Source organism: Pagrus major, chromosome 3 (genome assembly GCF_040436345.1).
Source record: "Pagrus major chromosome 3, Pma_NU_1.0".
NCBI classification, from domain to species: Eukaryota; Metazoa; Chordata; class Actinopteri; order Spariformes; family Sparidae; genus Pagrus; species Pagrus major.
This window is the reverse complement of record NC_133217.1, coordinates 15,341,327-15,362,992: the sequence shown is the minus strand read 5'-3', so window position 1 is coordinate 15,362,992 and position 21,666 is coordinate 15,341,327. Positions and strand designations below refer to the sequence as shown.

At 42.4% G+C, this 21,666-nt stretch overlaps 2 protein-coding genes across 2 annotated transcripts; one reads left to right on the top strand and one right to left on the bottom strand.

The window, feature by feature from the left end:
* Positions 1-551: 551 nt before the first annotated feature.
* Positions 552-2,813, bottom strand: med10 (mediator complex subunit 10). The gene is made up of 4 exons (XM_073463155.1): positions 2,556-2,813; positions 2,386-2,469; positions 1,802-1,904; positions 552-1,362 (listed from the first exon to the last, which is right to left on the bottom strand). The coding sequence occupies exons 1-4, from the start codon at positions 2,675-2,677 to the stop codon at positions 1,267-1,269; spliced, it is 405 nt and encodes a 134-aa protein (XP_073319256.1). The 5' UTR covers positions 2,678-2,813; the 3' UTR covers positions 552-1,266.
* A 1,840-nt stretch (positions 2,814-4,653) lies between these two features.
* On the top strand, positions 4,654-19,576 carry ube2ql1 (ubiquitin conjugating enzyme E2 QL1). The gene is made up of 3 exons (XM_073463595.1): positions 4,654-4,840; positions 5,462-6,385; positions 16,033-19,576. Exons 2-3 carry the CDS (start codon positions 5,678-5,680, stop codon positions 16,162-16,164), a joined length of 840 nt encoding a protein of 279 aa, XP_073319696.1. The 5' UTR covers positions 4,654-4,840; positions 5,462-5,677; the 3' UTR covers positions 16,165-19,576.
* Positions 19,577-21,666: the final 2,090 nt, after the last annotated feature.

Below are 21,666 nucleotides of genomic sequence, written 5' to 3'. Positions count from 1 at the left end.
CTGTTTCCACAGCAACTATCCCCATCTTATAGACAGGGAGACACACACTTTCACAGTGTATAGTTACAGTGTTTCGGAGGCGACACTTGAGCTGACTGACCCTGAACATATCACCATGTCCATGCAGGTCATGTCTGCAGGTGACACACTGACACATTAACCCTTGTTGCAACTGTTTATGTTCACCATTTTGAAAATCATCTTGATTAATAGGATTTGAAAAGAATTCCATATAATTATAGAATATTTACTTGTAGTGTCAATAGCAAATAAATATAGTAGCACCAGTTTCAGCAGTTGTCAGTCGTTTTATTATATAGTATTTTTTTTGAGTGTTTTTAATCCCTGAAAATTATATTTCGGGAAACATGTATTTGAGTGCATGAATGTTACATATTTACTGAAATAGTCAAATACTATAATGAAATTTCATGTTTCATGTGATCGCATACAATTTTTAAAGATGGCTACCAACTGACTTAATTGATTGAATTTGTTGCCAAAGATGTGACTTTCCTTCATTGTATTGAACTGACAAAACACAGCCTCAGTCCGGCAAGGATCATTTAATAACAAAAATTATAATACAAACAAGTTACAAATAAAGAGTGGACTCTTTTCTGATCGGTTGATCAGGCACATAATTACCATCAAATAACATTTGCATTCGATAATCGTGGCCGTTAGAAACCTGAGCTTGATACAAAATGTCATGAATGCTGTGTGTGTGTTGTACAAATGTATGTTGCACAATGACTAGGAAGCATTACAAAAGGTAAAGTGTAAGAGTATAAATATACTGTATGTACAACTGATGGAGTCAATTCCGCAATGCAGAATCAGACAGGTGCCGTGTAGCTCTTGAACATCTTCTGTACAGATAGTAGTTGTAGAAATCGCTTCTGCTGCTTACTCGGTGTCCATGCATCAGCAGGGACATTAAAAACAAATATGTCTCCCGGCAACATAAAATTATTTGTTTCTTCTCTCCTCGGCTTCTCCCCTGCTGCTGTAATTGTATTTCTTAAAATTAAGTTTAAATGTTGATAAAGGAGAGGACTGGCTGAGTCAGGATGCTGAGCAGAAATTAAACCTCCTCCCTCAAGGTACGAGTCAGCAACAGCATCACAATATTTAGGAAAAATAATAACAGGTTATTATCATATTCTGCTGGCAACCACAGAGGATCCTGTTTGGTTAAACTCCATTCAGGCTTTCACTTCAAGGCTCACAGGCTGAAGGTCAGGGGTCTTGGTGCAGCAGTCACTAGGAGGGGGCATCTTCTCCATGTATGGCCTTATACTTGGACATCTCCTCTGGGAAGACTTTGCTGAGCTCAGAGATTAGAAGGCTCTTGAATTTCTGGAATAAATGAAAAACCAACAGTAGAGGTCAGATTATTGTTGATTTATAACTACTTTTCATTTCATGTAGAAGACTAAACTTATGCATGTCTATGCCAAGGAGTAACTTAAGGCCTGATCATTACAATCTGCTTTGTGGCCATGTTCAGTCTCAATTACAAAGAAAATGTTATAAACAACTAAATATGTTATGAATATTGTGTGCAAAGACAGTTGATGTTTTCACCAATACACAAGGCCACATAAACAGAGAGGGCTGTCTCAAGAACATGTCGCTTTGCACAAAGAAGATGATCCTTGAAAGGGACACTTTTATCTTTTGAAGAATTCCAAAATATATTTTGTAAGCATTTAATCAGTGAAATAGTTTGTTGGCTCTGTTTATCCTTGCAGTGTCATTGGTGGGGAATCTCAGTGACCCTGGAGTTATCTCTTACCGTCATGGTGTCAATCTTCCCTTTGACCTGCTCGTTCCTCGCCAAGGCTCTCTCCAAACATTCCTTGGTGTACAGCTGAGGGTTGCGACCTTGGTCAATGTATCTACGAACACAAGGCATAATATCAGTCGAGGGAACTGTGGATGAAGCTATGAAGCCTAAATGAGGGATTACATACTCTATAATCAAAATTTGCTAAATTGATGATATATGAGGCTAAATTGATAATATACGAGACCATGAATAGTGGAAACAAAAAGAATGAGCCATTTGTTAAAATTGAAATGGTTACTTTTATAGTATGTGTGTGCCGAATTGTAAAATGGCAGCCAATAATACAGAATATAATGAAATGAGTCATGTGACATTACCAGATTTGCTGTCAAAGAATGACACTGTAAAATCGTCATATTTTCGAATGGGGTTTGGCGTAAAGTAATACGTATTCTCCAAACAAAGCACACACGTGTTTTTACAACATACAGCAATGACAGAGGGCAGCAGTGGTGTGAAGAAAAGACAATGTAATAGCATTTTGTTATGAAGCATGACAGGAACAACAATATAACAGCTACTGGACTCACTCAAAGACCTCCAGCGGTACGTTGATCTCGTGAAGCTGCTGACGGCACTTCTCGATGTCTTGTAGTCCAGATATCATGAAATTTCTGAGAAGAGAAGCGACAAAACAGTATGAGATGTGCTTATTTGCAGATGTGTGCCGTTAAAACGCTCTCAGTAAAACATGACTCACAGTTTCTGGTTGAGTCCTGCCTGGCTGCTGGGCTGGAAGTCGCTGACGATGATTCCCAACTGTCGAATATTCTCGATGAATTTCTCCAGGTGCTCCTCCAGGTTATCAAATTTTTCAGCCATTTCGCGTAACTGTCACTAAACCACTAAAATAAATAGAAACTACTCCACTAAGAAGACTCCTTTTGTCAAACAATCGCTGTTTACTGTCAGCCGCCGACTCTACGACAGCCACAGTGAGAAAGTGCTTTCCGGCAATAAAATAGCCAATGGCTGTGGGTTCTGTTCTGCTACCTAGGTAACAACAAATGACGGATTGTCGTCAAGTGGCGCGAAGTGTCGTGCTGCCGGTCTGAAAGAAGCTTCTTTGTGAAGACCAGAAAATGAACTGAGTAACGGTGACTTGACTGCATCTAAACCAGTATTGTTAAATACCTAAACCAAATGTAAACGGCCTATTTATCTAATAAATACAGAGGATATATATTTATTCATTCCAAAATATGTGCCATATAAAATCATAGTGGTCTATCACAAAAATAATACACTAGAAACGTTGCTTTACTGTTGTCTGTATGCTATATTGTATGACTTTGCTTGTTAGTAGCCTAAATGTGCATAGACAGCACTGTTTTAACATGCTGATGATTTACATATCTTCTATTTCTGTGATAGAAATAAATTCAAAGACAAGTCAAAAATATGCTAAATATTGCCTATATTTGTCGTTTTTCTGTAGATATTCTCAGATAGTGTTAGTGTTTGAATGGTGTTTTAAGTCTTCACTGCTCACTGTACATGAAAATACAAAGAATATATGAAAATCACAATTTCAGACACAGAAATTGTATAATTCTTTTGTTATTGTCTATTGTTTTGCTGTTACTGATGTCAGTATTCACTCTCTTCATATGGTCTGCTGATTAAATCACATTGCAGGGCAGTGAGGGATGAGCTATATTCAGTTTATGCTATTATATATTCTCTGAAATGAAGTTTACACCTGTAAAAATCTACAATAATGTGAAATATGATTTCTTTGTGGTTGTGGGCTACTGCTACTACAGGACATAAGGAGCTGAAGATTTGTGTTAACCCTGCTATCTAAATCCTCCAACACATTCAGTCATGAATGGAAATGGTTCCAAATAGCCTGTGTTTTCCAATTAAGCTCTCAAATAATGCGGAGCTCTGCTCACAGTGAAGGGAAACTTCCATTCACAGTAAAAATATACATGTGCTGACGGCATTGGGATAAAAAAAAAGAAAACTAGAAGTGAAACTGAAGTACAGTGACGTTGAGAAGTCCTCTGACATCCTTCTTCTTTCAGGTAAAAACAGGAACACCAAGCTGCACACAGTAAGCCAGCTCAAACCAGGAAATAAGACATGAACCTTCAAAATAAAAGTAATGTTATAGTAACAGGGCACCTTCCACATGTCAATGATGGTAGAGTCTAAATATTAAATCTAAAAATTTAGGAACGACAACGATTGTTTGGAAACGATCATAATTTGTTGCCTTAAAAATAAGTTAGCTTTATAAAGTCACTGTAGATGAAAAATTAGGCTGTTTTTTTTGTCTCAGTAAACCCACGATCAAGTGCTGTGGAACTGCTCCTATGCTGAAACTTATATTGTTTCATATGTCTATTGTTTTTTATATGTAATCATTCATTTTGTTGTGTGCACAGTGTGAAACCTATGTCCTATTCATATTATTTTTTCCGTGTCAGACATCAGTTTTTCTTATGTTGCCTGTTCATTTTCATTTCCATCATTACACAACCATTCATGTGGTCATGAAGTTGATATAGCGTTAAATATATAACATAGCAGAGTTATATTTTAAAGGGCTATGTTGTTATGATCCTTACTGTAATTACAACAGGTATATGTCATTTCTGTAATTTCACATACAACATTTTTCTCTATAAATGTTCCTATGTGGGTGCTTTGGGGTAACCTAACACCTAGGCTTTTATTTTGAAACGCCGTCGCCGCCGCAGCGCCTCGCCGGTGAGCAGACGGGCTGAGAAGGATTACCGGGGGCTGGCTCGTCCTCGGCTGCATTAAAGCTGGAGCTGCCGCAGCTGCACACACATCAAAGGCTCTCCTCCTCCTCCACCTCCACCTCCTCCTCCTCCACCACCTCCTCCTCACTGCAGCTCCCACCGACGGCAGGTCCACTGGATGGTGGAGCCATTTCTTCGTTTTACGCACAGCGGGATCGGTGTCCGGGCTACATAACGGGACATACAGCGGACATCATTCCAGCCGTCCACGGTAAGCACGGGCTGCTGGCGGACTGCTGCTCTGGTACTGGGTCTGTGTGGGCGGAGGAGGACATATAAAGGAAAATGTATGATAGTGTCACGATGAGGACTGTGTGTGTTATGGACGCATAGAGATCTTATAGTGACTTCATCGGGCTTTAATGGTAATTTAATCCTCTGTTATAACATATTTCTTAGTCTTGTCTTTCAAGCCAGTTAACAGTGATCTCAGTAATATTTATATTCATGTGTTTTAATCTTTTACAGCTTATGTCTCTATATTATATCTAATACCTTTCCTGCAATGTGTCTAATCATTTGTGATGCGTTCAGGTGTCCCATCTGGCAGCCTGTGTTCCTGCCATGATATTACTGCAGTATAATCCTGTAGCCTGTGTTATTTCGGTATGCAGCCTTCTGATAAAATGTATTATCACCTCAGTGCTTCTGCGTAACGCATCGTCCTATCATTGAGCAACTGCAGTCATGATGTCGGTTCACTTGCGGGGAGGGAGAGAAAAAAAAAGACTGAATTCTATTGATGTTTTGACGTGATGTGTTTTATTTTGCTGGTATTATTCGTCTAAACTCGCATTCATGTGTTGTTGTTTTTCTGCTGTTTGGTCCTCAGTCGAGCCGTGTGGAGATGCTGCACTGAGGAGAAAACAGCTCAGGCTCCCCCGGTTGTGTTCATCCTGAGGCTGCAGTGAACGGAGGGGGGATTGCGGTACAACAAGGTTAATAATCGGCATCACTGAAGGTCTTCTCTGCGAGCGGGTGCCGACTCGGAAAAGGGTGAATCTTGCCCCTGTGCGGGGGGATCGGCGGAGAAATAGAGTAAAAAATTATGGCCACCCTACTGCGGAAGATCGGTCTCATCCGCCTGCACGACCGAGACACCGAGGACCCAAAGCACCATCAGGGCTCGTTAAAGGGCACCAAAGGGAACCAGAAAAACAACACCAACAAACACTGTCAGACCGCCAACGAAACCAACATCCTGAGCACCCCGGAGATTAAGGCGAGGAAGCTGGACCAGCTGGGCAAGGACAAGCCGTCCGGCAAGGATAAGCAGGGCAAGGATGCGAAGGAGAAGCAGCAGACGGGAGGAGGAGGCGGGAGTAAAGCGACCAGTGCCTCCTCCATACCACCGCTGGCGCCTCACCGGCAACACTGCACCCAGGTCCGAACGCGGCGGCTGATGAAGGAGCTACAGGAGATCAGGAGGTTAGGGGACAACTTCATCACGGTGGAGCTGGTGGAGGACAACCTGTATGACTGGAACGTCAAGCTGCACCAGGTGGACAAGGACTCGGCGCTGTGGCAGGACATGAAGGAGACGAGCACCGAGTTCATACTGCTCAACGTCACCTTTCCCGATAATTTCCCCTTCTCGCCGCCGTTCATGCGCGTCCTGACGCCCCGGTTGGAGAACGGCTACGTGCTGGACGGCGGGGCCATATGCATGGAGCTGTTGACCCCCCGCGGATGGTCCAGCGCCTACACGGTGGAGGCGGTCATGAGGCAGTTTGCGGCCAGCCTCGTTAAAGGACAGGTGAGGGGAGGAAGGGCTGGTGGGTGAGGGTGCTTTGCATGGAGTATCATGAATCACACGGCATGTTAATCATCTCTAGCACATTTAAGTACAGACGTGACACGCACTGGATGTGAGCAATTCCATTAGGCATTCGTGCGTCATGCGTAATTAACGCGTAAAATGTTTTTTACGCATTTATAACACGTCCATAATGGCGAGGCTTTTCGTCTAATTAGGATGTTTAAACCAGTTGTTTGTGTCTTGAATTAAGTGTCATTTTTGGACACCAGTGGAATGATCTCTCAAGACAACATGTTTATAGGAAAATCCATGAAACTAGTGTATCCAAATAAGACAAAATGCCCAACAGGAGATGGTTTACTCTTTGTTTTTAAAGAAAATATCAATACAAGACAAAATCATTCAGTCATCTGATGTTTTTTGCTGTATTAATAGCAGTGTGAGCTATAGGTGGACTGTAATATGGCAGGCCTCTAGTGTCCTCATCCCTGTCTCTCTGCTATGAGCAAACCCATAATTGTGAATATTATCAATCTTTATGTGACTTTACGGCGGCCATTTCATGCAACCCTCCGTATCTCCTTGATTCCGGCTCCTCGGTACAGTCTGGGTATGCTCTCCGTTTTTATTGCTTCCATAAATCAACATCCTTTGACAACAAAGACCTGCTGCCATGCAATGGAAAAGTCCCTCATACAGAATCCGATGCAGTCTCACTGTATGTGTCAGGTTATTCTAAAGGAGGAAGAAGACACATGTGGTGATGGATAGGAGGGCAGATGGATAAAAAGAGACAGCAGGTCGCCTACCTACCAGCCGTCCTCAGTGACTTAGACTGGCTGGATTATGTAATCCTGTCAAATCTGTTTTTCACATCCTCAGTGCACTGCAGCAGCAGCAGCAGCTCTGCAAGTCCGATGGAAATGGCTGCGTCTCCCAATGCACTCCAGGCTGTAATCGTTCAAACCCTGAATAGATTTGAAGTTTTCCACCTAGATACGAATCACAGTTTTCTGATGTTCACAAACGCTCGGTTTTGTGTCATACTCCAGTCATCTCATGTGTAGAGTCTGCCTTCTTTCTGCTCGCCGACTCTCTGCGTTTTGACGTCACCAGCATGACAGCGCTGTGGCAGGAGACCTTATGTAAACTGTCACCAGATTCTCCTGCCCAGCCCCCCTCCCGACCCTTGGTGCTTTTTTTGTTTTTGATGATATAACTGAACCTTATTCCCTAGTCATCTGTAGTCATTAAGCATCTGTCACCGAGAGAGGTCATGCAAAAAAACTGTACCCACAGCAGAGAGAGAGAGAGAGAGAGAGAGAGAGAATAAGCAAAGTGAGAGGGAAATGTGTGTGTGCGTGTGTGTGTTGATCTTGATTTGCTGCTTGAGGAGATGAGCTAGCAGCTCTGCAGTGCTCCCTAATTATGGTGCAGTGTCTTCCTTCTCCAGTTTACTAATGGAAACAATATTGATTAATTATTCCTCTGTGTGTGTGTGTGTGTGTGTGTGTGTGTGTGTGTGTGTGTGTGTGTGTGTGTGTGTGTGTGTGTGTGTGTGGTGGCGCGCATCCCTTTATCTCTTTGTTTCCAATCTTTTGTGGATGTGTGCCCACACAGGCACTCGCATGTGTTTCATGTCCTAATTTTCTGGGAGATGTGCTCAGCCTCTCACGCATCACGACGAGCAGAGCGACGCAGGTCTATATATAAACCTAAACACACTTGGTATATTTATTCGTCCTTGGGCAGCGGTTCACTATGACAATAGTGATGTGGCTCATTTAGAAGCTCCCTCCCTATTTTTAGTGCGAGAGGATACAGGCGGCGACAAAGTGGTGAGGGGAAAGTCAACAGAGACGCACGTGTCTTCACCTGCAGACGTGAGGAAACACACTCAAACACACACACACACACACTCGGATTCACACAAGCTGAGGCGAGGTGACATTTTAAGAGGTTTGACTGAACTAAAGGCAATCATCAGTTCACCAGTCTGGCTTTCATGCACTTAACTTCCAATTTGAAGGCAATCTCTGTCTCAGTGTAATCTGGCGTGTGTGACAGTGAGTTAAGGGCCACAGTGCTGTGCAGGTGGGAGAAATCAGTTGTAGGGAGAGTCAGTGTCATGTCCGATACAGGTGTCTTTGCAGTGTGAGACAATTCTTGGTAATTGATCTGTACTGTTGTGTTGCTGTCTGCAGCGCAGTGTTTACAAAGTGCACTCGTGTCATTTAGATTTATAGTCCATTTACTACTGGCCATAACATATTGTCTTCTTGTCTGCTTGCACTGCAGGAGCCTCCAATTAGGCTTCTTTGCAAACATTTCTTCACTAATTGTTTCTGTGCATAACAATTCCCACACACTGTCGCTCAACTCTTCAGTCTTCAGACCTTCATCATGCAAGGATTCAGCTTCATTGGAGTTGTTAATTGATCATTAGTCGTTTGAAAATACAGACTTGTTAAAGGCGCATTATGTAGTTTTGAGGAAGACATTTTAATAAAAGAGAAAAACCTTCTCCGACTGAGTTTCATGACTGAATAAACAAACTGTCCTCGAAGGACAAAACAATTTCATACCAATTTACTTCTAAATAGCTTCCTTTCTAGCATCAAACAGTGTTCTCGAGACCTTATCTCCCTCAAGGACAGCTTGTTTATTCAGTTATGGAAATATATGAAGTAACTACAGTATTTCCGAGTTTGTATTATTATCTTATTAATATTGTAAATATTAACTCTCTGAGTCTGAACTTCTTTTGCAAAACTACATAGTGCAGCTCTAAATGTAGCTTGAAATGAAGTGCTAAAAATGACACCCAAAGTAAAAAGTTATATTTTGCAAGATGACAACAATTTTGATAATCGATTACTCCTTCTATGTCCTTGATTAAACGTATAGTATAGCATTTCTGCCACTCAGGGTGTCTCAATCAAAACAAACAAAGGACACTAGGAGTGTGGGATCATGGGAATTTTTGTCTTCATTGTTAAAAAACAACCATTGCTGATGACAATCTACCTTTGTGACTTGTTGTAATGTTTTAAAATGTAGTCACGTTACTGTATGGTTAGTCACGTTCGCTGACAGGTGACCAAATGAAACACACCGTTATTTATCTTGAGACAAAATGAGCAGCAGAGGCAGATATATCCTGACCTTTAGCCCAGTATGGGTTAGACACTCAGAGACAGATCCTACATTTTCCGTAATGCAGCTGGATAGTCTTTAATTAGACTCTTAAAGGGGCACTATGTAGGTTTTGAGGAAGAAATTCAAACTCAGAATTTTAATATTTACAATATTAATGAGGTAATAATACAAACTCAGAAATTTTTATTTTTTCCACAACTGAATAAACAAGCTGTTCTCAGAGGAAAATAAGGTCCCCAGAACACTGTTTGGAGCTAGAAAGGTGGCAGGGTCCGCCAAATATTAAAAAAGTAAAACAGTATTTTAACACAATTGTGTTGTCCTTTAAGGTCAGTTTGTTTATTCAGTCATGAAAACAAAGAGAGTTTGTTTATTTAGTTTGTTTCGGCATAAAAAAACAGTCAATTAAGATCTTTCTCTTCTGATTAAAATGTCCTCCACAAAAACTACATAGTGCACCTTTAAATGCCAAATTTCTCCCAATTCTCTTTCAATGTTGACTTTGTGTTAAAAACTTGTCCTCCAAGCCCAGGCCAGATAACCCCTGATGACATCATCTGGGTTATTTCACTATGGAAATTTCCTCAGAGCCACAGAGGACAGTTCACTCTTTATCTGGATATCTGTTTTCACTGACTGAGTAGTACTGTTGAGTAAATGATAGTAAACTGAGCTGAATATTTGAAATCGGTGGAATTTCCCTTTACAATTTCCTGTTTTATTTGATTGACTTCAAAATCCCCCCCTGACTGCGTGCAGACAGAAGAATCTCGACCAATCACACTAACTTTTGAAAAAACAACACAGCGGTTTTACCCTTTAACGACCCAGCCATCAGTCCCACGGGGCTCTCCTTAATGATCTGATGACGATGATGATGATGACATTGATCCATGTTTGTTTATCCTGTTATCCTGACCCCTTTAAGCACATCTGCGTTATGCAATCCCACACTCCCCCCCCCCCCACCTCCCCTCGGCCCCCCCGGAGCTGCTTCCCAACATGCACTGGGGCCTTCCCTACTCTGCCCATTGACTGATCTCCATTCACACGATTACCCAGCAGCCACTTTACACGAGTGTGTACCTCTCAACGAGCAGGCGCTTAGCTGAAATAGATAAACACTGACATGGCACTGTATAGGCCCGGGGCGCTCGCTCATCTGAAGCGCAACACACACACACACACACACACACACACATATGCACACACTCTTTTGTTTGCCCATTCTTTCTCTCATGAGCAGATATTTTTACTTCCTCTCTCCGGCCATCTATGGATGCATCATACTGAGCCATTCTTGTAGATGACTGCCAGCACAATGGCGCTAATTAATGCTCAATTTCCCCTTTTCATGCTGAATTCATAGACTTTTGTGCCGGCTTGTGCATCGATACACACGTTCACGAGCGTGTTTTCACACACTCTTTTCCACTCTTATGGTAGGTACGTCTGCGTTTCTTTTCCCATCTCTCGTTAACACACACACACGACCACTTTTTTCAGCGTAGGCGTACGCAAACAGTCCATCAAATACGCCCACACATATTGCCGTGTAATGTTCTCCTTATAGGGAGCAAACGAATGAGAAATCGACAGTTATTGTCCGTAAAAACAAGTACATGATGCTCGCAGCGCTTTGCTTTAATGACAAGATGTTCAGCCTCGGGTACCCCTCCCCTCGCCATTGATCACCATGGTAATCACACCTCTTTAACAATGGCCAATTGCCATAACGATATCCATCCAAGGCAGCGGCCGCCATTTTGAGGTGGTGACAGCGACCATATGGTGCTATGTGAGGATGTGCTTGGTTATGAGAGAACAACATATCAGAGCTCTCCACCGACGCTCTCTGACAGTAGCCAACCGGGGCATTATCTGTGTTTGTCAGCCGGGGTAATCTGCATTACAGGCCTCTGGCAGAGCAGGTTTCAGGCAGTGCTGCTTAGGTGACACCCAGTTGGGTAGTTTCCTATTTTTGGATCCGTTGTTTGAAAAAGGAGGTTGTCTTTTAATGTGGTTTAGTGAAGGAGAGGAACAGAAAGTCCCAAAGAAGATTGAGTCATGCGTTGAGTTTCTCAAAACGAGCGGAAAACCCTGCCAACGAAACGGGAAAGTTTTCAGGTTTACAGCTGAGATCAACTTCCATGGTCAAGTCATCGTCATCAGAGCTGACACCAGCGACCATGTTCTGCCTTGTTTCAGTTGCGTTTCGTGTGTCAATACAAAATTGACATTAAGTGACTTGTCGTGCTGGATATTTATAGCAGGGATTGATTTCAATATTGATTGAAATCGAAAGTTGAAATAATTGGACAAGCTCTTCAAACTGTGTGCGCGCTCAACAGAGACAGAGAGACAAATTGAGAGGGAGCGCGAGCGTGGCTAAGCCCCACTGTGAAATTAGGCCAGTGTTGCTACAGGAATGGAAACTGTAACCCTAATCTCCAGATCGTTCAATGTTATCACCTCATCTCCCTTTAATCCCCTGCATCACTTTTGACCCAAAATAGCCCAGCAAGTACACGATAGGACATACTGATCATCCATCAGATGTCATGGGAGCAGGGAATTAAGTGTGGACTGTTTGATGCCTCTCATTGCACAGAGAGGCATTCGGTTCAAAACTGTGGTCGTAAAATCCACTTTTTGGTCGAGGAATTGGGGACTTAAAAAGCTGTAGCACCAATCCTTCCCCTTAGATAATATAGGATAAACTGTTATCTTTTTAAATCTCAAATCCTCGTCTTTTATCTTGTATTTGGGCTCTTCTTTCCAGGATTTGAGACAAGGGTAGTTAAAAATACCTTGAGCTGTTATGGTTCGGACGCGGTGGTGAGTCAGTGAGTCAGTTAAGCCAGAGAGGAACTAAAAAGAACCAAGGGAAAGAAAAAACAGAAAGACCAAAAGTCCCAAAAACCCTAAACCAGCTACTGGCTAATCTTATTGTAATAAGCAAGCAGGGAAGTTCTTTGACCCAAAACCTTGAAAATTCTACCAGCAATCTTTTTTAATACGACTCAAATAAAACTGGGTGTTTCTAGATTGACTTGACAATGTTGGCTTACTTGTAGTAAAGTCAAAAGGTATCAAACAAACTAGCTCAATTAGCATTGATGCAAACTAGCATGTTATCCCAAGCAGCCATTTTTCTTTTGCTTTAAAATAATTGCTTTAAAGGTGCAATATGTAGGATTTTTTCTTGAAAAAAAAAACTGTGAAAGACTGTGAAACGGTTTTGGCTTCATGAAATCTATATATTGTGTTTTAATATATTTACTGAAGTTAGCATGCTAACCATCTAGCTCCGGCTCATGGTAAACACCAACACTCCCACAGTGCTCCAAACTCCCAGTCTGTACTGCTAGCTGCACAGCTGACCGAGCTAGCTTGCTAACCGCAGCTACAGTTGGCAGCAGTTAGCAGTTACTCTGATGATATTTGTTTTGAGTGCAAATTCAACAGGTGGCCAATTCTTACATATTGCAACTTTAACTAGTTAAATCACCCCCAGGTTTTTAAATATCAATTTTTGACATGTGTTGGCCAGGATCAGTTTATTTTTTTACACTTTTTTAATAGATTAAACAAACAAAATATGATGTGTTCATTCATGAGCTTCAGAAGTGTTGGTAGACAGATTTTGTCAGCTTCAGACAAAGCCAGGTTAGCTGTTTCCCTGCCCTGTTTCCGGTCTTTGTGCTAAGCTAAATTAAGCTAACCAGCTGCTGGCTCTAGCTTTGTATTTAACTCATTTAACTCTCGGCATGAGCTATTCCATTAACCGCCTGCTGAAACATGAAATGTTGATTAATGCTGCTGTGAGTATCAGACACTGCGTTGCTACATAACAATAGCTTTAGCTGGCTCTATCTATACTGTGTTTTTCTCTCTGAAAAACTGGATAGGAGCGTGTAGCTGCAGCAGTGAGGTGCAGGCCATGGATTCCAAACAATACAAGGATATTTATCTGTACTGCACTGCAGCATGCAGAGAAGCTCACCGAGAAGAATTTCATTAGTGTTGGTTGGCGGAGTGGCCACGGTGCCATTTTTTCCCTGCCAGGAACCATCCTGAGTGGAGGGAAGTGGTGCGGTGTTACCGAGTGTGTACAAACATGTACAGTAAAGTACATGACTTATCATTACACAGATGCTCGTGTGTAGTGAGTCATTTACAGCAGAAGTTAAGTACAGCCGCAGGATGACCAGCGGACAGAGATTTACTGTGCAGTCAGACCTGCTTGTCACGATTTTGTGGTGTCTCTGTGTTTTGGAGGTGATTTTTTTATATATAAAATGATGCACTAGTGACATTCATGTGAATCACACCTCTGTTATGGCTTTGAATCCATCAGAGGTTTCAGTGTGAAGACAGTTGTTTCTTTTTCTATTCATGCGCCCACGCACTCTTCTTCAGGGAAGACAGAATAAGCAGCTTTATCATCGCAGGCGACGCCCACACCTTTTTTCTCCCTGTTTTTTTATTTTAGGCCCACGCTTATTATTAGCCCCAGTGTGTGACGCAGGGACAGCTTCAAAAAGGTGGCGCACTGATGAAAATGTCTCCGTCAGATGTCACAGAGCTCTGAGTGAGATGCTTTTCACACACACACGAGGCTGACATGCTTGTATACTTACTTTCTGTCATATTTACAACCTTTTCATCATTTAGTGTAGAAACCGCTCCTGGTCTTCACTTATCTCCCCATTGCCTCATGTAGCGGAGGGTATATTTTCACCTCTGATTGAATGTGACACCTTAAAAGCCCTTTCCCCGCCTTTAAACATTGATCTAATGTTGGTCAAACTGCATTCAGACCACTTGTCCTGTCAACATCTCCCCTGCGGTAGTGCATTCACCATCGAGTTCATCCATGTGCACTGTGTGTCTGTCTTTCTATATTTTACCTGAAAAACTTGAAAGAGTTTTTCCAGATGGAGATGACAAGAACGCTTACAATACAGTGAACAAGAGAACCGTCTTTCTTTTGATCTGACGATGCATACAGATCAGAGAAACAATGTTTTGACGTATGATATTTTTCTTTTGGGTAGACCCAGGAAAATCAATGTCAACGTGCGAAAATCAAGAATTTCTTTCCTTCTCTTGTGTCTGATTTGAAAATGTCTTACTTTGCCATCATCCGGTTGTGGTATTAGGAATGGCATGTGTTCATACTGGGGTGGAATGGGCTGAAAATAGGGCTGCAACTAACGATTATTTTCATTTCCATGATTAATTTATTGTGAAAATTTGATTTCCCAGAGGCCAAAGTGTTTTTTTTTTTTTGCAGTTTCTGAAGTGTGGTGACTTGCTGCTTTTGTCTTGTTATGTAATTGTCAACTTATTAACTTTTGCTTTTGGACCATCAGTTCTGACAAAATGAGACATTTGATGACATCATCATGACCTCTATGTTACTGTGATGGACACTTTTCAGGCCAAACAGTTAATTGATATATCAAGAGAATCGGCATCTTAATCAATAATGAGGATCATTCTAGAAATAAATAAAATATTTTAACTTAAAGTGAAATTGACTTTCCAGCTGTGCAAACACAAGCATAGGACTTGGAAGGAAGCCTCTATCTCCATTAGTTTCATAGATGTGACTGAACAAAAATACATAAATCCTACATTTAGATCATCACCAGCATCTAATCAATTGTTGCTTTGACTCAGGACCTGTTTATCTATCAAGTTTGTGAAAATTCATTCATAATTTGGAAGTTTCCTTCTGTCTGCTTGAGAAAAGCTTCTTTGGCAGACATTGTATTTTTACCCAGGGCTGTAGCCAGGAATTTAAAAATACTGAGGTCACAAGTCCATCTTCCTCCAGCACAACATCACCTTTATAACAGCATCTTTGGGTAGAAACAAAAAGAAACTGTGAAATCTTCAAATATTTTAATAAAACAAGACATACAAACAAACTAGGTATTAGTATTTATCAAACTCTCCATCAGAAAGCAAATACGCTTCCTAAAAAGTCTGCTTTAAAAACCCAATTATAGATAATTATAGAAAGTACACGTGCAGTTTTACTCTGGTTACTACTAGAATAGGTTTACATGCTTTAGTTTCTGACGCTCCTTTTTAGCTCCTGTCTCTTTAAGGCCCCATTCCTGAATACCCAGGCTGCTCTGATTGGTCAACTCGCACACGCCTGAACAGCACCGCTAAAAACAACAGAGCAGCTGTGCTAAATTCATTCTCACGTGCTGAACTAGCTTTTTGGCATAAATTGACGTGGGACTACTGACGAGGCGTTTCAGGAGCAGTGTTTTATGTGGAAGAGAGGAGCTTCTGTTGTTGTGGACTTTGACCTTTTTAACTTTCGAGATCTTTAACCAATAATCCTTAAGAAATGAAAGAATGAGTCAATGCGTGATGGTTCCACTTTGATGACTTCTGTATTCTGTATTTTTCAACACAATCCTAACCTCATCTCCTTTCCTTTCTCTGTCTTTTCCTCACAGGGGCGTATATGTAGGAAATCAGGGAAGTCCAAGAAAGCTTTCAGCCGTAAGGAGGCCGAGGCCACCTTCAAGTCCCTGGTGAAGACCCACGAGAAGTACGGCTGGGTGTCCCCGCCCGTGTCCGACGGCTGAGCGCCAAGCCGCCAACCCTCCGACCCCTGCGCTAGCCGGACAAAAACCCAGCTAGCACTGACACGCAAAACGACACACCACGCTAACTCAACAATCTCTCACCTTCACCTTTTGCTGTTTCACTCAAGAGTTTTTTTTCTCTCTTTTTTTTGGTTTTGTGTGTCCGTGTAAACATTTTTTTTCCTCATCACCACCGAAACTCTCAGAGAGCAGACACGCCGGCTTCATCGTCACCCCTACGACAAGAAGCGTCTTTCGATCCCCTCCCTCTCGCCCAGGGAGGTTCTTTCCCCCATTTCGGAAAGACCTGAGAGGGAGGTGTGTGTGTGTGTGTATTACTATGTGTGTGTATATTTGTCACTCTATCGGACATCGCCTGGGAGTGTGTGCGGGTGCATCGGAGTGTGCGTTACTGTCAATGGATTTTTTCTTTTCTTTTCCTAACGCACACCCATGCACGTGCAGCGGGATAAATCGGACAGTGTGGACTTTTCCACCCACGTGAAAGACTACTGAATGAAGGAGACTCATCTCTCTCACCCGTCCTCGCCATCCCCTCCTCTCTTCTATCTCCACCCCTCGCTCCCTTCCCCTCTTTAGCACTGAACTGGCGTCACTTCCCACCGTCTCTCTCTGTAGCTGTCGGGTCATTTACATATAAATGAAGCTGTTAATGTTTAATAGACGGGCAGCGCACTGGCGTTTCTACTCGCTCGCTCACTCCTTCATTTCCCCTTTCTTTTTTTTTCGACTGTGCCGTTGCTCACAGTTCAATGCAACATGAAGATTGTAATTTACATGGAGCTGTGCTCTCTCTCTCTCTCTCTCTCTCTCTCTCTCTCTTTATCTATCCATCTCTTTCTTTAGCTCGCTCACTTTGTTTCTCTTTCTTTCTCTCCGTCTCTTGTGGCTAAATTTAGAGCTCACTGTTGCGTAGATGGATATTGATTTCAAATGGAGAGATAAGAAGTCACATGTTGCTTTATGCAGAGACTATGTATGATAAATAGAATGACAGTCAGTCACCTCTCTTTCTTTCTCTCTCTCTCTACTCTCATGTTATCGTGTGTGTGTGTGTGTGTGTGTAGGAGAGAAAGAAGACTGTAATTCCCATGATTTAGATACCAGATGGTACAGCTGAAGGCCAGGCCTCAGCATGTGTGTGTGTGTGTGTGTGTACATTTGTGTGTGAGCAAGGGAGACGACCCTTTAAACAGAGAATATGATTTACTGTGAATGACACTAAGGCCTAAAGGGAGTGCTGTTTGTTTGTTTTTTTCGTTAAATTACTCGTCTTGTTCCACTTTCTGTGTCAGCTCCTGATTATTACTACTGTAAACACGTGCGTGGTTGTGACTGAATATCTACGTGCACATAGCCTCGTCTGTCTCTCTTCGACCCATGAAAAGAAAAGTCAGTAGAATTTACGCTTCGGACGTTAAGCTGTGCTCCACACACACACACACACACATACACAAGAGCTCGTCCACGCGGCACACACACTCGTGCGTACACCTGCGGCCTTGACGTCAGCGGTAGAAGCCAGGAATGAAGACAGACAGGGGCTCGGGCGCCGCCGTAGACGGAGAGGTGCTCTAATTGAGCGTACGCCTCGGAGCCCGCCTGAGTGATGTCTGCTGAAAGAGAGAAGGAGAGGAGGGGATTGTGGGAGCTTTGATCACTAGCGGCTGCTTCTGGAAATGTCAGGTGGCTCGCAAGATAGACGAAGACAGATATTATTTGCTCTACCTGCCGTGATTACCTAAGAGACACACGGTTCCAACCTTTAAAAGGACTTTATAAATATCTTATATTAACTCTTCGTCAGTCTCAATCAATCGGGCGCCTGCTAGCCACAGACTATCTGTCCGAGCAGTCCAGCGCGCTCCTCGTGTGTTTGTTTTGCTATCTGCCAGTTAAATGTCAGAGGAGAAGCTGCTAATTGGTCTGACATTTCAGCAGAGCTTCATTAGAGAGGAGCAGCTGAGAGCAGAAGGATGGAGGACGTCAAACCTCCCGCTCTGCGCTGACATTTTGTCATTTCCCGCTCCTGGCCTGTTGTTTTCGTGGGGAGGCGGGAGGCGGAAAGTGGGCTAGGTGAGGAGAGTCCAGGGGTGTAGGAGCACCTCGACGCCAGTCAGCTCTCAGCGGGCCCTGGCGTAATCCTGGAGCAGAGCGTTTAAACCTCTGAGATGAAGCCGCGCTGCCAGCATGCCGAGATGGGACCGGGCTGCGTTTCAAAGCCCCCCGCCGCGTTGCGTTTGTGGTCGATAACATGTCCGTCCGTGCGCGAGTGCATGTGTGAGCAAATATGTGTGTTACACTCCCATTATTTAAAAAAAAAAAAAAATAGGCAAAAGAGTAAAAAAAATAACACACCATCTGGTAGGCTATGTGATCATGTACGAGAGCGTGTTAGTCCTCTTTGAATTTGGCTAGTCAGTTCAGGGTCGATCGTATAGTGATCTCTTCAGCGGAGAGAACTGTAAACTGAATTATTATTAAGACAAAATATCTCAAAAGCTGAGTGTTTGCTGGTTTCAAGAGAATAATTTTGTGATATAGTTTAGATTGGTAGTTTGCAGACACTAACTGGGTGAACTGATTATGTTGTATTATATCTGCATGTGATATGTGATTGGTAGCTAGCTACTGTATATCTTTTTTCAAGAAAAGCAAGAAAAAACCTGGCGAAAAACAAAAATGCAAATGCTTCTCTTTACCTGTTCTTTTTCTTTTTCTTTTTTGGGTTCTGTATTGTATGTATATTTCTTTTTTTTTTTTCTTTCTAAGCGTCCTAAAAATGTCACATTGTGTTATATGAATGTTTGTGTTTTAATTTATTTGTGGTTTGCCAAAATGAAGATTTGAAGCATGTTGCAGGTATTGTCACAAGAAAACGAGAAGAAAAAAAAAAAACTTACTAAGAATGATAGCCTATGTGTTTGTGTGATGGGGGAAGGTGTGTTTATTTGGGGGGATTTCAGGGAGTACAGAAGGACAAGAAGGTTGCAAAGCCTCAAGATTATATAGGGAGTATTTCCTTCATTGGGAGTGCATCAAAGTGGAATCAAGAAAATTCCTACGCTCCCTTGAATACTTCCTAGTCCCCTCCATGATGTCACTACTGTCCCTTCCCCATTGGTCCTGCTCTAGATTTGGCTTATGGGTAACGCAGTCAACACAAAGATCTGGACTGGAAGTTCCCCCCAGTCACAGATCTAGGATCAGTATGACCTCCCTGTTCTTCAAATCTCACGCGTAAAGGGAATGTGCACATCTGACCTGCGATCAGTTACTCTGGGTAACTTCAACCCAACTCCCGACTTGAGTGTTTGGTCTTAAAAGTCTAAAAGGTGAAAGGTCATTGCAAGACCAAACAGGAATGTGCAATAAAAGTTACAGCTTATTCAAACTCTGCTGATTGGACTGTGGTTTTGTTTCATATCTGCATTATGAGCTAATGTCACACCTGGGAGCTTCGTTTGCCGCTACACTTACATTTTAACGACCCACTTCAGGCTGCTGTGTCCTCTGCATGGCCCCTGCATTGTCCTACTTTCATTTACTGCAGTCAATAAGACACTGTTTCTACTGTCCCCCTGCTCTTTGGCTTTTATCAGGCTGCCTCTAGCTTGATGGTAACACAGTGTTCCCTCTTTGTGTGTGGAGTGGACGCAGGCGGGACCATTTCGACTTCTATCAGGGCACAGTCACATGTGTGAAGCTAACTTTGGTGAATATTCACCTCCCACTCACTCTCATTTTATACAAGCAAAGGGGTGAATTCATCTATGTTTCTTAGATCTATAAGCATTCCAGGTGAACAACGCCAAAAGTTAACAAAGAACTTGGCTGACCGTAACAAAAAGATGTCTCTGTGGCGACTGTACGCACAGTTAAACCCTCAGCAGTGCAGTCGCCTTGCATATACAAAGAAAAGACACATGAGATGACAGAAGCCATTATTATTTAATTTAACAGCACTTTCATACTGGGAAACATATCTAAATTTTCCATTCACTCGTCTAATTAAGTAATTAGTCGACAAATACACTCCATACCTCCTCCCTATGGGTGCTGCCATTGTTGCGTGACGTCAGACAGCTGCTCCCTCTTGAAGTCAGGATAGATGGATGTGCCCTGAGTTTACAATGAACGCCACTCCAAGTCAGAACCCTACTTGTGAACTCGAGTCTGAAGTCTGAAGTCTGAAGTCGATAAAACATGGACGCCCCCGCAGCAAACTGATGTTTGTCTGTGAACTTCTCAAGCAGCAGATTTAACAGATGAGCACACTTTAAAAAGAGCCAGGGGGAGTAGGCTTCTGCCGCATGCTTGCAAAGACTTCTATCAAACATGAATCAACTGAATGGAAATGAAAGTTGTTACAGAAGGTTTCACAACACAAACACAAACATAAAGTGAAAAAAAGTGAAAAGGTAATTGCTACCTGCGTGCGCCACCATACTGCTGTGACGTCGATTGCGTTTATGTCGGTAAAGCTGGACTTGGTGAAACTTGCCCGAGTTTCTGACCTGAAAGTTCAACTTGGATGACTGTTCTATTGCACTTTTCTGCATCAGAGGTCGAGTTCCGAGTACGATGGATGGCAGCACCCATGGTGATAAGGCAAGGTGTAACTGTAGACTACAGTATTTGTATAAGACTCCTGAATGGAATATTTAGACATGTTTCTAAGTATAAAAGTGCCATAAAACAAAATGTATGATGGCGTCTGTTACCTCTTGCGTCATTTTCCCTCTTTTGTTTAGTTTAAAGGAAGCTGCCATGTGAAGGGTTCACTTGTGCTTTTGTTCACTTGCCAAAGAGACATGATTCTGTGACGGTCAGCCAAGTTTTTGTCGCTTTGTGGTCTGAAGTTGTAAATTTTAACTTGGAAATTCCGACTTCCTACTATGACTGTAACGGAGCATGACCTGTGTGTGTCACATCCTGCTCTGCCCACGCTCAGCACCAGCAGACAATAGTCACCTGCTCGGCCGCATTTCATGTGTGACTGTGCCCTCATCCTTATTAGTACTTGGTGACATCATGCCAAGTCCAGGGCGGCTCCAAGAGGACGTTTAAAACAAGTGAATAACATTGACGACAGAATGAGACAATTTGATTTTCTTCCAGTAATTTTTTTTTGGTGCAGTGCATCTGGTGTATTTAATGATGTCACCAGATAAAGAAGATTAAACAAGATGACTGTCATTGGAAATGTTCATCTCACTCTGGTGCCAAATCTTTTTTTAGTTTCAGAATGGAAATTTTTCCCTGGGGACATTTTGCATGTCAGAGCAGGAAACACATAGGTGTAAATAAGGAAATGAATTTAGATGCTTGGTCCTGGTACTGACCCTCTTCACAGCAGACATTTTGACTCATATAAGCAGGAAAAATACAGGAAAAACGTTAACAATGGCTCCATTCTCTGAAGTGTCCCTGGAAGCCATGCCAGTGAGCTGGTATGCACAATACCAGAAAACAAGCTCA